The 17,915-nt window shown below is 38.2% G+C and overlaps 1 protein-coding gene across 1 annotated transcript in view; it reads right to left on the bottom strand.

The window, feature by feature from the left end:
- Positions 1-16,370, bottom strand: part of TGFBRAP1 (transforming growth factor, beta receptor associated protein 1) — a gene marked incomplete at its 3' end in the record, with an annotated part of 25,920 nt that extends 9,550 nt beyond the window's left edge. Inside the window, exons 1-3 of the mRNA XM_010132624.1 lie at positions 15,686-16,370; positions 7,537-7,731; positions 5,697-5,851 (exon numbers count right to left, since the gene is read on the bottom strand). Coding sequence (XP_010130926.1) covers positions 5,697-5,851; positions 7,537-7,731; positions 15,686-16,370 — 1,035 coding nt within the window. The remainder of the gene's footprint in view (positions 1-5,696; positions 5,852-7,536; positions 7,732-15,685) is intronic.
- Between the last annotated feature and the right edge of the window lie 1,545 nt (positions 16,371-17,915).

Raw genomic sequence — 17,915 nt, forward strand, 5'->3', positions numbered from 1 at the left:
GGAAAGAGTTTCATTATACTTGTAAGGAGTTATTTAGGTAGCGCTAGTCACTACTGCAGTTAACTACCCATCAAAACCACTGAATACATCGTATTCAAACAGACCTGTCAAGTTACATGCAAAACAAAGCCTTGATCCTCTAAATTTTAAATTTTATGTACCTGAATATACTGAATCTGGTGCCAAGGCTCAAGTTCTTCCAGAAAAGTGTGTGAACACAACATTGTTCGTGAGTACTTACTAAAAGCAAAGTCAACACATAGCAAGGTTAAGTTTTCTTATTCAAGTAACAACTTATCTGTCACCAGTCTGACTTGCCTCAAGTGTTTGCTCAGGGTATTTGCAAATGTAAACATCAATGGTCATCTTGGAAGTTCCTCATGATTCAGCAGGCACAAAAAAAAGATTTAAACTCAAGAGTGGTCCCACGTAACCACATACTGCCAACTTTCTCCCCATCTCACCTCGCTTCTGCAGCAACCTTGCTGCTGATTCTCAGTCTCATCCCCAGCTGATGACTCTTTTTAATTTTTTTACTACAAGTAATTCCAAAGCAATTCAACTTACGCAATATGCAGTACATTATGCAATGTACATAAAAATATGGTTAAAAAGAGAAGCACAAGTAAACCATACAAAAAGCTATGTGTTATAAAGTTTTACGGTTAAGGTTATGCCTAGACATAAAAAAAGTTTACAAGAAGTTCACTACAAAAGAACACAAAACTGTCTGAAATGCTAGGTATTTAATCAGAATGGTCAGTTAGTTACTACGAGATTAAACACTCATGTCCAGAATATTGCCAATAGCAAAAGATGATTACTAAAAGCAAGGAACCTAAACTGTGTGCTGTAAAGCATCCACTGTCTGTGACAACACTGCTATCTTGCAAATACACCTACCTACATCCATATGCTCTCATTTTTTCCCTTCAACTTTCTCACAAATATACAGATTTCTAAAGTCTAACACTGTACACACATATTAATACACATATATTAATATATATACACACACATTTATTAATATCAGACTTCCATTTTCAATTAATGTACCCAGCAACATATTCCAGACAGGAATTGCTAAAGAGTGTTGGGCCTCAAGTAGGATAGACTGACATTCTATTGGGTGATTTTTCCCTTTGATTAAAGATTGGGGATTTACTAACAGAAAAGCTAGGCTTAAGTCCATTGAGTCTGTACATGCTTTACTAATGGATTATCTTAAGGAAATACTTAACTTGATCATTAGCAAGTCATTAAAACCTATTGATCTGTACGGCTGTGGGACTTATCTTGCCTTCCCAGCATAGGGGAGAGAAGGTGAAACAGAGGGAAATGCTATCTGGCACACCTTTTCAGACAAATGTGACAACATAAAAAATAAGCGAACAATACTTCATGACATCTTTATATTAATGTATGTTACTATGCTTTACATCCAAGGGTACTAATCCAAAATACAGTTAACTAAAGCTAATTACAGTAATAAAACTACTTCAGGTGAATAACTTGCAAAATATCTAAAATATTTTAGATTTATGCCTATGTTATTACATCGATAAATGGTCATCTGTGAACTGATGAATACCCATCCCATCTGGTCACATAGGATGCTGGTAAAGGATTTCAGTCTGGCACCATCTGCATCTTGTAGCACCAGAAAAACTTAAAAGTATGGCACCTGACTTTCCAGGCAGGCTTTAGGGTTTTTTTGGGGGTGGTTTTTTTTCCTCATTTTAAGCCTATTTTGAATCTTTGTAATGGAACAATGGAGTGACCACTAATCTTTACATAACTCTGATATCCTAATTAACTACATAAATTTGAAATTGATTTAAGACACTGAAAATACTGCTTTAATTGCAGACCTTAGTCTGTACAGCAATCTTTTCAACTAGAAGTTGAAAACAGTTTGTTGAAAGTTTAAGTATAGGCCCAAGTAATTAGTTTTAAATCTGAACTGATTAAGTGGTATTCATTTTCATTTAAATGTTGTCATACCTTCACTTAAAGCCACACAACAAAAAAAGCTGTACAGTATCTACAGACAAATGCTTTCCCAACTTTTTAAAGATGCAGTGATGGGATAGGGAATATCCAGGTTGCTTTTTTAGCTGACAAGATAAAACACCAGACATTAAGATGTCTCATGGTCAAGATTTCAGAAGCAACAGACCAGACTGTCTGTGGCAAACTCAATATGCTTTCTCACAGCATTTTAAAAATGGACTAGACCTATAAGCCAACCACATATAGTTAGCTTTTGTCTATGATTGAAAAAACATCTTGAGTTCTTCCAGACCTGTTTGCCAGAATATTGTAATAGGTTACTTTTATAAAGGTACTAGTTACACCCACTCAAAACTCAACGTTTATTCCTCCATCATTTTTGAAGAGCCACAGTACTACCTTTAGGCAAATTCTATATTGTTGACTGAATTCAAATTAAAAAACACTAGCTACAAAAACATGAAGATTTGCATTAATTCGTATCTAAAAATGTGCTAGAGGACAGAAAGATGACTGCTGAAGGTGCAATAGCTATAGTGAAGCCTTAATTCTCTCAACTGCTAAAAAAACCCTTTCTAAAAAGGCCAGAAATAGAAAACTAGATAAACAAAAAGATTTTTTTTTTTTAATAAGGTCCCTTGGGCTTTTGGTCAGGTTTTGGTGCAGTTAACATGTTTTTTAAACCAAAAGGGAATGACAAAAAAAAAAAGACAAACCAGAGATACCTATGCGAGATGTGTGTCAATCTAACCAAGGTCTTCACTACCATCAACCATGATTTCTGCAAACTTCAGCTGTCCTGAAAAATTAATAAGTAGTATTCAGTCATTTCCCTTGGGCTTTTGGTCAGGTTTTGGTGCAGTTAACATGTTTTTTAAACCAAAAGGGAATGACAAAAAAAAAAGACAAACCAGAGATACCTATGCGAGATGTGTGTCAATCTAACCAAGGTCTTCACTACCATCAACCATGATTTCTGCAAACTTCAGCTGTCCTGAAAAATTAATAAGTAGTATTCAGTCATTTCATGGTAGCATGGTAGAAAGGCCTTTGTACTCTTCTACCAAAAATAATATCCAGCAATGCTATCTCCTTGCAATGCTTTTGCTTAGCATTTTTTTTTACCTAGCAGTAATTCTTCATGCTCAAAGACAAAGGAATTTTCATCTAATATGGCAGAGATAAATTTGCAGTCTGCAGGGACCATGGGTTAAACAACATATTAAAGCTACTAATGCACGATCTACTTTCTTCCAATAACTAAATATTGGCTGTACAAACAATTTTGAGTACAGTACTTCACTGTTTCAAGCCCATTATCATTCTGCATTACCAGCACATATATTTATGCTGATATAATATTGCTAATATAAAAAGTGAGAGCACGCATCTGTGTATGCATGCAATAACAATGCAGTATTGAACTGTAGGAAAAAACCCATATCATCAAGAACTGTCCTATAATGCCATTACTGAGTTCAAGATGGCAACAGCCATTGCAAACTGCAGGTATTAAAGCAGCATGTGGAAAAGGGGAGACTATACTGCATGTACCAGACAATCACTCTTCTGCATGAATAAACTATAGCGGCTGGAACAAGCACCTTAATGCCAAACCTATGCATTTCTTCCAACTGCTTGTATAAAATGGTGAAATAAGGCCTTCAAAGTGTCAGCTACTCAGGAATCAGTAAAGCTTGCAAAATATATACCCAAAGATGTCTATTAGAATATACCTATTATCTATCGATCAAATACCCACTATCTGAAGATACCTCTTAGGAGTTAGAAAGGAGCAACTAATGTGATCAGTTAAAGTATGTCAAAGACACGTTGCAAGAGACATAAGTAAGGCATCTAATCTGGTTGAACTCCATGAGACTTATATTACTAAGTAAAGGAAAGTCTGATGTGCTTGCAATAAACCTGTAATGACAACATGAAGTAGGAGAGGCACACTAAAAACCAAGCTCAACATGTTTCATTTCCAGCTACATATAAGCTCTCAAAGATTGGACTAACATCTCAACAACTAAGCCAAGTTGAGTCATTTTAATACAAGTCAGTGGGAGACTCCATCAATTTCAGATGGTTAATACCAGTTTGTAGATACAGCCCAGAACTAGATTAGGCTATTTTTCTTGCAAGTAATGTATTTTCTGTTTTTCAGCTGAAGCATTGAGTCAAAGTAACCGAACACCCTTAAAAAGCACAGTAAGTTAGAAAGAACTTAGAATATTCTTGGACAGAGTAATTTCAAGAAGACAGACATTGTGCATGTAAGATACGTGTGAACAGAAAGTAACTTATTCTAAAGACAGAAAAATCCTAAATCCAAGAAAACTTGGGAGGAATGAGATTCCACATCATGTATCTCAGATAATGAACTGCAGTTCATCTTCGGCAAAACACAGAAAGGCATCTGCCACACAAAATCGACATTGGAAGGAAATAATTGGAGAATTAGAGGTCATCACATATATAAGAGATCAATTAGATCATGCATCCTGTCCTCACAGCAGGATTTTAGTTTGCCTCTTTCAACAGATTGCAAAGGAAAAGTTGGAAGTGAGGATGCTAATCAAAGTGTGCTAGAAACTGAACTCTGTATTTGACTAAATACTTTTCAGCTCCACGTAATTCCAGTTGTACTTTAGCAAAAGGATTGAAACGCTTTTCCGGCCGAGCTTTTTACTTTTAGCAGCCTCTCAGCTGTTCATTCAATGGAGGAATTAAGGATCAAAAAGAAAGCTGATACAAATGTCATTTAATTTAATAACTGCTTTTCAAGCAAAATTTAGATGACAATGAATTAGAATCTTCTTGAAATTATTAAAAAAAAATCCTGACAGACAGAATCATTTTGGACCACTGCAATTCTGTAATACCCACAGTCATGTTCCAAACTTTACATCTTCCTAACTAAAGTGAGAGTAACACAACATATACGAAGTACATTAAAAAAAAACCCAAACCAAACCAACCAGATTTTCTGCAGGTTACAGATAAAATTTTGCTTTTACAAAAGAAACCAAATATTCATTCACCTACTTAATAGGTAGATATTTCATGCTACTTCTTCCAAGTTTCAGTCTCTAAATGACAAACGGATACATATACAGAAGAATATGTATTGTAATATAAACCACAGGTACAAGAAAGTGAGTAGAGACCTCTAATCAACACTCAAACCTAAGAGTTACACTAAGATGCTTTGTCATGCAAAAATCTTAAATATTCAGCTACACATCGGCACAACTACTGCTTGTATGAGTTTGGAAGTAGGATGCATTTCCTTTAGATTTCACATCACTTAACTTAGGAGCTGTACTACTGTGGAGTTTATAGAGCGAGACTCTCTGATAAAAACAGTAAAACCTAAAAATTCTGATTTGAAATAAAGGATATTTTTTAAACAGCAATAGCAAATAACGACTGAACCTAGTACTAAAGAAGCACTGCAATTGATTTTCTATACTAACAACAGTATTTAGCCCTACCAACATCACAGCCTTTATAAGCACAAGCCAATTCAGCAACACGTTTCCTCAAGTTGAAACAATAAAAGGTATTAGTTTTTTCTTTAAAGAAAATTCCTCCTCCCTCTCTAGTAACTTGAGCATCGACATATATAGCCCCACTAGGAAATTTATATTTTCATGAAAATTAAAAGAAGGACAGACCTGAAATTTCTCTTTTGGAATATTCCTTCGAGCTCCTTTTGCTAGAACAAGGGCTTCTTCCACTCTGTGGCTGGCTAGAAGATCCTGAATCTGTTTTTCCAAAGGTAGCGGCACCAAGATATACACACCCTTATTAGTAGCAACAATCACCTTTCCTGGACAGAGCAAACAGATATATTCAGTTCACATTCTCTACAGAAAAAACACATTTCTGAAATAAGCTTTAAGATTTACTATTTAAGATACAAGAACCTAACAGAGCTAAAGTTCCAAAACTCATCTTTTTGTTATCATATTTTCCAGATTGTATAGCTTACCTGTAAATTGCAACTCAGAAATACAGAAATGATAGTAAATTTATTTATTTACAGCAGATTTTGTTCCACTCTGAGGTGATTCTGTCCCTCTACTCTGCTCTCCTGAGACCCCACCTGGAGTACTGTGTCCAGCTGTGGAATCCTCAGCACAAGAAGGACATGAACCTGTTGGAGGGGGTCCAGAGGATGGCTGTGAAGACAATCAGGGGCCTGGAGCACCTCTGCCATGAAGAAAGACTGAGAGTTGGGGTTGTTCAGCCTGGAGAAGGCATGGCTCCAGGGAGACCTTACTGGGGCCTTTCGGTAGTTAAATGGGGCCTACAGGAAAGTGGCTGTGAAGACAATCAGGGGCCTGGAGCACCTCTGCCATGAAGAAAGACTGAGAGTTGGGGTTGTTCAGCCTGGAGAAGGCATGGCTCCAGGGAGACCTTACTGGGGCCTTTCGGTAGTTAAATGGGGCCTACAGGAAAGACGGGGAGGGACTTTTATCAGCGAGTGTGGTTACAGGATGAGGGGTAATGGTTTCAAACTAAAAGGGTAGATTTAGATCAGATATTAGGAAGAAATTTTTTACTAAAAGGGTAACGAGAGACTGGAACAGGTTTCCCAGAGTTATGGATGCCCCATCCCTGGAAGCGTCCAAGGCCAGGCTAGATGGGGCTTTGAGCAACCTGGTGCAGCAGAAGATGCCCCTGCCCATGGCAGGGGGTTGGAACTAGATGATCTTTAAGTCCCTGTCAACCCAAACCGTTCCCTGAGTCTATGAAATGAAACTGGCTAAAATCTCTCCTGAACTACACTGCAAAGACCACCACTGAAACTACTGCCCAGATTCCACAGAACAGGGACTTTTAATGGCCACATATATCCACAGCCTTATACTAGAAAATTGTAAGCTGTACATCAAAGGTAGCAAGTAACATACAGTTAGTTCATAGTGCTAGAATTTGTAGCTCTCCTTGAAAAAAATAGCAACACAATTCCATTCCAAAAGTACTCCACATTTAACAGTTCCTCACTGAAGAACAGGTCAAAAGAAGCTTTTATATTCTTTGTTTAACAATTCTTTACAAAATAGCCCATTTTAAACCTCTTTCACAGATATTTTTAGAAAGGAATACAGAAAAACAATTTTTAAGATGGTACAACTTTGTCAGGCTAACCAATGGACAAATACCTGTAGCTCACAGTTACTGACTTGCAGCATTAAATTAACATTGTTCCTTTGAGGAAATAATCAAGTTACAGGAAAAAGCTATAACCCCACAGACCTACTTCACAATTAACTTGACAATTAGAGCACATTTAATGAGCATACATTTTGTTAAAAGCATGGAATTTTGCATGACTGAAGTTTTCCTACCACACTCTGCAGGAATCTAATCAGGAAAGCATTTCCAGTAACAGTTTCAACAGTTAATGTGTTTGCTAGATATTTTGTTTAGAAAACAAACTGAAGCGATTGTGCCCTCAGTGGCAGTTATTTCACAATTACTAACACAAAAAAGTGAACTTTTTAATACCTTCAAAGGCCTGTAGAATATGACCTTCTTTAAAAGGCAGGGTTTGCTTTTGCTGCTGGTCCAGCATGCTGTGCACTGTAATGAACTCATCATCGAGAGCAACCACATAAGGAAAGCACAAAGCTGCTCCAATCACGTTCTCTGACCAGTGCACAGGGGCACGCTGTGAAATGCCGTCTACAGTTGCAAACATGCCTACAAAAAGGGAAAAACAAATCCTGAGACTCATGGTAGTTGGAGACTGTTGTTATGCCAATATGAAGCATGGGTACCAAGGTACAGAAATAAAAGTCTCAAAGAACAGATGCAGTATCAGGCAGCATGACAATGGTGCATCGCACCTCCCTGGACTATACTGACCTGTTGGTTAGTTCAAAGTTTTTTTTTTTCTTCCCCTTCAACATGGAAATAAACACCAAAAACTGAGAAGAAAGGAATACTGAAAGAAACTAGCAAGAATTATGCAAGTTCACTAAGTTTCAGTAAGCCATGTAGTTTGAATTAATTTCAAAACGCTAATATTTGGCAAGACCCAGCATTCAAACAATACTGCCTTAGTAGCAGCCACAGACCTGCACTGCCTGACCTATCTGGCAACACAGGCACATTTGTTCTTTATAGTGTCAAATGTCTGCATTTTACCGAACAAATGAGCATTTTACCCAACAATCGTTTCCTTATACTTCTTCACTTTTGCTACAGCATAATTTTCACAGAACAAGGATCCAGTTCTTTGGAACGAGTCACTTCCTGTGAGGCTTCTGTGTCTTCAATCATTTGAAGAAAATGCAGAGGCTACATATAAAGTATATTTTCCCAAAAGCAAAGCGCAGAGTAAAGACTTTTTAAGTATCTGAATGATACCTCCTATGCTGTCTTCAAAACAACCATACTGAATCTTCAGTTAATTCATGGTTTTCTTTGCCACTATCTTTCCTCCTGTCTATTCTATCCTCCTTCCTTCCCCCAGCTTAACAGAAGTTTGACTTGCTTTTGTATCCACTTATAAATGGAACACCACTTGTTCTATTTACGCTACTTGGTATCCCCCCCAGTTCTTTCCGAGACATTATCTGAAGAAAAAATCCAGTCAGTTTTCAGAACTAGTTCAGTAACCCTTTACCAGGTGAGCCATACTGAAGCATAATGTAAATTTCTGTTCTAAATATGAATGCATACCCCTTAAAACAAGTACTGTCATGCCAATAAAAGTCACGCCTATGAAATCTATGAGCCACGTGACAGCTGGTAGAGTAAGTCTGAGCTCTAAAAGACAGCAGAGATTAAAAGATTATTTTATTCAATTTACAAAACCTCTTCCAAACAGAGGATAAAGAGGCAATGGTAGCTGAGTACGAGGACCACCACGGAATAATAAAAAAAAAGAACAACAACAAAAATGGAAAACAGAAGGTTGCAGATTTTTACAGAACTACGGTGTAGAGACTAAGGTTTTGGACTCTTTATAGCAGCTTTGCCATGACTGGCATTTTCCCTTGACTAAAGATGCAACACAAAATTAAAATTTCACATATAATTATTAGCAAGTAATGCTGTTTGCTTTTTTTTGGTCACCTGTTTAAGCAGAGCACCTTGCAGAAAATACTTTTCCCCATAACATATCATTCCAAATTTACTCTACAGAGTTTGATATTCTTACAGATAAGAAGTGGAATTTAATGCTAGACATATTGCACTATCCATTTTTAATGCCTTCCAGTTGTTACTTTGTGCTATAATCCCATTTCAAAAAGTGGGAGAAAACTTGAGTTAAATATATACTAACCAGTAGTAAACTCAGGGCTAATTACATTGAAATAGTCTTAGAATTTTCTATTCCTTTGACATTCGCAAAAAATATCATAAAAATCTGATCCTATAAACTTTTTTTTTAAAGGACAGAGCTCTTTAAGGTAATTTTAAAAAACCCTTTATGGAAGTGAAAGGGTATGCAGAGCAATGCACTGTACTTTTCCAAGTCAAAATCTCTCTACATCCCTCTGCCCTCAATAGCTCAGGCTTCTGTGGTAGAATGATGCATTTTCTGTCTTCATCCAGCTCTCACCAAGGATAACAATAAAAACATGACAACAATAATCAGAAACCATGGCCTTTTTATAGAACAGGAATGCATCTGATGAAACTGAGATGAAGCCAGTAATCAATTCCATATAAAAAATGCATATGCTATCCGAAGGTTCCAAGAGTTACCCAAAACACAGCTACACTGTTTTCAGCATCAAGAGATCTAGAAATTTATAGAATCATAGAATAACTTCAGTCAGAAGGGGTTTCTGAAGGACATTCAATTTGGCCCCCACAGTCAAAGTAGGATCAACTTAGATCAGGTTACTCAGAACTCTGCAATAGACTGTAGGTTTTGTTCGTTTTAAACCAAAAAGCTTCTTAGTGAAAATACCTGTGAAAATTGAAATAACTTCTTTATTATTATTTGTTTAAAAAGGAACATGAAAATTGCCAGTTATCATAAAAGTTAACAGCATGAGAAATGCTATGAGTGGGTGAAAACAAGAGAGGAACATGCTGGTTACTGTTGACTACCCTGCTTTATGCAGTGTCATCAGCTATGAGAAAAGGCACTGCATAACCTTCTATGAATCATTCTGCTTAGTTCCTGTGCGCTTTTTGTAAGCCTCAGTTCTTCAACTTCGTTTGTATTCTACTCAATCACTATACAACTGTTCGAACCATGCACGGCTGGGAAGATTTTATCCTGGAAAAGCAAAAGGAATAAGCTAAAGTTTGGTATTTAAAATTTCTGATTTTTTTACTCATTAAAGTAAAGGTATAGTTGAAGCAGGAAGGGACCTCGGAAGACTGCCTAGTCCAACCTTCCTGCTCAAAGCAAGGTCAACTAGAACAGCTTGTTCAAAACCTCGCCCAGTCAGGTTTTGAGTCTCTCCCGAGAACAGAGACTCCACATCCTCTCCAAGACCCATTTCCTGGTTTCACCACCACTACAATGAGGAATTTGTTGTCCTATGTTTATGTAGAATTTCCTGTATTTCAGTTTGTATTGACAGCCTCTCATTCTTTCACCAGATACAACACCACTGTGCAGAGTCTGGCTCTGTCATCTTTACCTACTCCCTACCCCATGCATGTTGGTAAGATATCTGCAAGCCTTTTCTTCAGGCTAAACAGTCCCAGCTTTTTCAGCCTCTCCACATGAGATGCTCCAATCACTTAATCATCTTTCTGGTCCTTCAGTGGATTTAATCAGTATGCCCCTGTCATTCCAGGGAACCCAGAACTGGCTACAGCACTCCATACGTGGTCTCACTAGGACTTAGGGGAAGAGTTTCCTCTCTTAACCTACTGGCCAACACTTTTCCTAATGTGGCCAACTATACTATTTGGCTACAAAGGCAAATTGCTGGCTCATAGTCACTTTGTCCCACGTCCCTGTCTGCAATGCTGTTTTCCAGCTGGGTGGCCCCCAGCCTGTACTGATGCATGGGGTTGTCACTTCCCAGGTGCAGGACTCGACATTTCCCCTTGCTGAACCTCATGAGGTTCCTGTCAGCCCAATTCTCCAGCCTGTCAAAGTTCCTCTGAATGGCAACACAACCCCCTGGTGTATCAGCTACATCTCCTACTTTTGTATCAACTGCAAACTTGCTGAAGGTGCACTATGAACCACCAGAAATGTCGTTAATTAAGATTTAGTATTGACCTCATCGTCAGCCCCCTGAGGTGGATACATGACACAACTACTGACTGGACTCCAACTGAACTTTGTGCTGCTGATCACATTCTTCACCTGTTTGTCTACAAGAATGTTATAGTAGATAGCATCAAAAGCCTTACTGAACTTCACTACATCACTGCTTTCCCCTCACCCACCAACGCAGGCTCTAATCATACAAGTTTAGCAGGCTGGTGGTGCAATTTCCCTTTTGTAAATCATGTTGATTACTCCCAATCACATCCTTGTCCTTTGTATATTTGGAAACAGTTTCCAAGAGGATTTGCTCCATTGCCTTTCTGAGGATTGAGGCAAGGCTAGCTTGCCTGTATCTTCTCTCTTGCTCATCTAAGACAGGAGCTAAGACGTTTCGTTTCTTTCACTCCTGAGGAACAATTTCCAATCATTAAGACTTTTCACAGATTATCAAGAGTGGCCACACAATGACATCAACCACCATATTCAAGCATTCATGGGTACATCCCATCAGGTCCCATGGATTTATCTGCCCAGTGTATTTAGATGGTCCTGATAACCTGATCCTTCTCTACTGAGGGCAGGCTTTTGTTGCTCTATATTTTCCCATTGGTCCTAGGGGCTGAGGACTCTTGAAGGTAGGTCATACCAGTAACAACCGAAGTAAAGACGGAATTAAGCACCTCAGTCTTTTCTGTGTCCTTTAGCACCAGGTCCCCCACCCCATTTGGCAGTGGGCATCCATTTTCCTTGGCCTTCCTTTGCTGTTGATATGACTGTAGAGCTCTTTTTGTTGCCCTTCATGGTGGTCACCAGATTCAGTGGACTTTGGCCTCCCTAATCCAGAATCACAGAATCAGAATTGTTTTCTTTAGAAGAGACCTTTAAGATCATTGAGTCCAACCATTCACCCTGCATGGCCAGGTCATCACTAAACCATGTCCCTCAGCACTACATCTACAAATCTTTTAAATACCTCAAGGGATGAGGACTCCACCACCTCCCTTGACAGCTTGCTGACCCCATCCCACATGCTTGGACAGTGTCTCTATATTCCTCCCAGGTCACCTGTCACTGCTTTCACTGTGTTTGCTTCCTTTTTATATTTGAGTTTAGTCAAAAGCTGCTTGTTCATTAACACGTCTCCTGCCACCTTTGCTTGTTTTCCCAGTCTACAGGAAGGACCATTCTTGAACTTGGAGGAGGTGGTTGTCCTCTCTAGGACAACATCCCAGGGGATTCTTTCACACAGGTCCCCGAACAAACTACATCCTGCTGTCCTGAAGTCCAGGCTTGTGGTCTTTTTGTGTTGTTCTCTTCTCTCCAGACCTTGACCTTCATCATCTCATGGACGCTGTAGCAAGGCTGATGCCCTGACCTTCACGTTCCTAGAGTGGTCCAACAGAGCACATCCCCTCATCAGCTCACCAGTCACCATCAAAACACTCCAGAAATCTCCTGGACTGCTCGCACCCTGCTGTGCTGCTCCTCTAGCAGGTTCTGGAGTGGTTCAAGTGCCCCCTAAGAACCAGAGCATGAAATATAGGTTTCTTCTTATTATCCAAAGAAGGTCTTACCTCCAGGTTCTATCTGATAAGGCGGTCTGTAGAAGACACTCACTACAACATCACCCCTGTTAGTCTTCCCTCTTCACCCTTTTTTGATTAGAAAATCTCTCATCCACATCACCCTGCACTCTGCCAACTCAGTCTACCACCACCATTCCTAGTTTAAACCCTCCTCACCAGGTTGGCCAGCCTGTTGGCAAATATGCTTTTTCCTCAGGTGGAGCCCATCTCTTCCTTAAATAGGGATCCAAAGTCATGAGAGCCCTTGTTTTCACAAGCTGTTTTATCAATTGGTGACCCATATGAGGGTCTTAACTAAACTTAAAGCCTCTATATGGCAGGAAATCTAATTTGAAATGTGCAACAAGAGCTTCATGAAATAAAAAAAAAAAAGAATTTTGGTACGCATAGGTTCATAAACAATTGGAAAGAACTGAAGAAGTCTGAATGAACTAGTTACCCGACAGAAGGAAAATGCATCAAAAATTAAGTTCCTCTTCCCTTTGAAAGAATGAGCTGTATACTAACAGCAAATAGAGCAAATGAAGTACCAAATGGCTAAGTATGGATCAACTATCAACAATTCTAACAATCAGTTTTAAGAGTGCAGGTAAGGAAAAAGGATACACAGGCAAGAAACTCAAAGATATGTGACATTATGATTACCATTTTAAGCAGTTGCTTTCTGCCATTCTAAATTCCAGTCTTAACTCAAAAGCAAATTAACTTAAACGTATGTCACTTCAAACACTATAAAGCCAAATATATTAATGCAGAATACATCCACCTCAGTAAAAGAATCTGAATTTAGCATAAATACTCTACCAAGTGCCAAACAAACACGTCTTAACCAATGAGACGTACAAAAGCAAACCAAAATTAGAATTGAAGATTTAAATCAAGCCTTCCCAAGTCCATTCACTTTACAGCAGAAGCCCACCTCAAATGTAAAGGTACACAATGCTCATATATTTTAAAGGTGCTCAGCCATCTTCACAACTTCAGAGACAAGTGTTAAAGACACTAAAAATTGTACCAAGGAAGAACAGCAAGACAGATAATACTAGTCAAAACAATAGTGGGGAGGGAATAGAGAACAGATGATTAAAAAAAAAAAATCCAACAAAACCACCTCACAAGCTGAATTAAGCAAGGAAAAACTATCAGTACATAGCAAGTAGCCTTTGTAAAGTTTCTCTGTTAGTACAAGATAGACTTTGCCTGTATTATGAGGAAAAGGGAATTTCGTAGCATGTTTAGAGCTGCAGAAGTGCATTTGCTTAAGAAATCGCATACTTGATATTCTAACCCTAGGACAATCTACTTAGACAAGGATGCCAAATTATACGAATAAAGGTCTTATTGTACGGCTTTCTCAGGACATCACATAAAAGCAAAAGTCAGACTAAATAAAATTCTGCTCTCTGACTATGTACAATTATACTTTTGAAAGTGTATCTGCTCTTCTTAAATAAAAAAAGATATTGAACAGAACCTAGCTAAAAAGATAAAGATTCAGTTAAGAATGGGATGTCCTTAGAAACATATCAAAAGAGAGCACTTTCACACAGTCAATTTGCAAATTTTAACTTTCAGAGCACTACTAAAATGCTTAATGCCCACAAACACATGTCCACATTTAAGTAGGTTTTAAGAAGGGGGCAACAAAGATGACTCAGGAAAGCCCTACGTCTTAAAAAAAATCCCCCCAAGTTCATCTTGGAACATCTTTCATTTGTATAAACAGATATTCTAATGATTCTATACTTCTTCCAAGAAAAACTGGTGAGTTGATGTACATCTTTCATTCTGGTCACGAGACAAAACTTTATGACAAACAACTGATTGCACTTTTGCTTTTCTTTGGAATTCATATTAAAAAGCCAAAATCCACACAGATCCCTGAATCGAGGACCTGAATAGTCGTGATCTTTGTGTCATACTATCCCTGACATGTCAGGGAAGCTACATGAATGGCTTCTCCTAAAACAGAGTCATATGGCAAACAGCATGAAAGCATTTGCCTGTGGTCTGTCAGCTCTCAGATACTGCAGTTTTTTTTAAAAAAAAAAACAACCCCAAAAAACCCCCTCAAGATTACTGACCTCACAGCATATTGTCGATTTAGACAGATTACAGCAGCAGTTGTCCTTTCAATCATCTGGCTATTAGATAAGAGCATTATTTCACATGATCTAACTTTGGTTTTGCAAAACTTAAACCACTGTTTTCTGTAATATGAAGCTGAAAAACACTATTGAAAAATTAAACAAATGGGAGCATAAAAACTGGGTAGTATCTGACAGCATCTACAGTTAGGACAGAGTTTACTTCCACAGGAGTGAGGATACAGTTTACTTCCACTAACGTTTCTTACTGCACTGCAATACAACATACCTATTTGCAAATCTGTTACAGTCTATAAAACAGACTTCACAGGAACTCCTCTGAATAGCAACTGAGAGTAAAAATTAACTTCTCTATGCTAATTAAACAATTATATAGCAACATGGGGCTCCTCAAGCCCTGTCTGGCTAGTCACTACAGAGAGGCTATCAGCCTCTGACATTTCATTTGGTGCCAATCAATTTTTTTTTCCTTTGGGCTGCAAGGTATTACTACTGTAGCTGTCTATACAGAAATGAGGCTTTCTACAGACATGACTAAAATACAAATAATCAGATTTTTGTGCATTAAAACCCCCAAGAGTTACAGTAATATTTAGTACCAAAAATTTACCATCTACCTTTTTATCTCAACATTCCAGTATAGTCCTGAGAAGAAAATTCTCATTATTGTGCACAACACTTCATTAGTTAAACTTTGCTTTCCAGATTGAGAGAAATTAAGAGAGAGGAGTTAAAAGCACAGAAAAAATTACAATCCTTAGTCTCACCTAGGCCTCCGGGGCCAGCCAACAGAAACTCTTGTCTGCCTATCCTTTTCACAATTGGCCGTTTCTCATCACTGCAATAAGGAAACAGATCCTGGGAGACGCCGGTATTGTAATTCAAAATTATATACTGTGTAGTAAGTGCAAGACATAAGTAATAACCATCTACAGCCACAGCACAGGGTTGCTCTGGAGTAAACACTTCCTTCACTATCTGGACTCTGTCTTCAAACACCATGAACATTTGAATGGTCCGTCGCTTGACCGAGATAATGCAGACTTCAACACAGAAAGGATCCCCACTCACAGGGTTTTCATTTATTGTGAATGTCACAGCTCCTTTGATTCTGGCGCCAGTAGGGACAGGTTCCAAGTTCATCATGTTAACTAGTGTTATTGTGTTGTCACAAAGCACAAGAAGCCTGGTGAGGGCAGAGGCTGCTTTCAATTCGCTCACAGGCTTCTTCAAGCCCAGGTATTTATGCAGTTGTTTGGTGGCAGCAAAAGTTGTTTTTCCAGCTGTTGATACCTTTTCGTCCAACAAAAAGTGATAGATAAAGCAGTCGTTGGTTCCAATATAGAGGTTCTTTCCACAGCACTCAATGCATTCGATGTTGATGTAATTTTTGTCTCCCATTAACATCTCCCGCTCAACAGCGGAAACAAGCTTGAACGCTTTAACACTCATTGTGTCTTCTTAGTGATCTGATTAAAGAGAAAAAAAAACAACACTATTTACCTCCACACACATAATCAAATGAGGTAGCAATTTAACACTCATCAATACAAAAACTTCCTTGTTGCTTTTTTTCATAGTCTTACTCTATTTCCCACTTGATTACACAAGCCAGACTGAGTACAATAATAACCACAGAAATGAGTCGCATTGGATGCCTCCACTTCTCCATCTTCTGAAGATGATGAATCTTCTCTCTTCTGAAGGAGATTTACAACAGCACTCAGCCATTTTGAAGTGAAGCTTTCTCCAAAAGTAACCAACATACTACTGGCTCTCTCAGGCACTACAAGTGGTTCCTGACAGTACTTAGTGATTTATAAACCCGTTATGTAAAGGTTTCTATCACCTGTACATGAACAGATACAAGCTTCAGCTCTCAGATTTCTAAAGAAGCCACAAGGCATTTAGAGCTACATGTTGCTTTAAACTCAGTTTAGGCCTACTCGGACAGATGCAATTTTTGAAGCAGTTATTAGTGTAAAAGTGTGTGTAATTTTACTGTACTCCAGACTTGTATTATTTTTATAAGAAACCTGCAAACAGCTGTGTTCAACATTCCAAAGAAGAGCAGATGAAAAATTGCTGGCCTTGTTTAATCACCTTTTAATTTGTCGTAACTGATCTGGAACAACCACTTCCCTGACACAGGGGAAGACACATCTTGAATGATTTAAGCAATAACATGTACAACTAATTCTAGTCCACATGTACAATGGAGATATAAAACATCAAATGAAATTTCCGTTGACCAACAGAGAGACCAACATCAACAAGATGCTCTTGTGAACAATTCTTAGTCAAAATCAATTTAGTTTCCCTTTGCTTTTGCAGGAGAACATTGAAAACCATGGAAAAAAATTCAAAACTGAGTGAGAAAAGGTAAGGTACATAACTAGCAAAATATGACTAAATAAAATTAAATCAAACTAAGAATATAGCCAGAAGCAAATTACGTTACAAAGAGATAGTAGTGACCTTTTATGCCAAGAGCTTTCTATTTTTTTCAGGAGTTAAAAAGATTTTAGACTGGGCTTCCATTACATTTTCACATTGCATTCTCTCCTGGGATGTTAGTGTTCTGACTTTCAAAGAAAAAACTCAAACCCAGGAGGTACTAGAGAAACAGCCTTAGGTAAAACGATTACACAAGTCTCTGGCAAACCAGCCACATTATCTGCCAAGGTTATCATAAGAAACACAGCATATTAAGTTCAAGAGGGCTGCCCAGAACTGACTGACAAAAAAACCCCCAACTATTTCTAAGAGCCTGTGTGTAGCCTGAAGTGATAAACTATCATCTCAAAAGGTTCCTACCTGAAGCTGTCAACAACTTAAAAGTTCCTGTTGCCCAAGGTAAAAATGTTAATGTATGCCATTAGAACTAGAGAATTTTGCTCTTGACCAAAATGTTTTAAAGACCTCCAAAAGCCTTGCTAAATGAAAGCAGATGAAAAGTATAAAAGAAAGAAACAACATACACTACAAAAGTCTAGT

The sequence above is a fragment of the Buceros rhinoceros genome, unplaced genomic scaffold (genome assembly GCF_000710305.1).
Source record: "Buceros rhinoceros silvestris isolate BGI_N320 unplaced genomic scaffold, ASM71030v1 scaffold29123, whole genome shotgun sequence".
NCBI lineage: Eukaryota > Metazoa > Chordata > Aves > Bucerotiformes > Bucerotidae > Buceros > Buceros rhinoceros.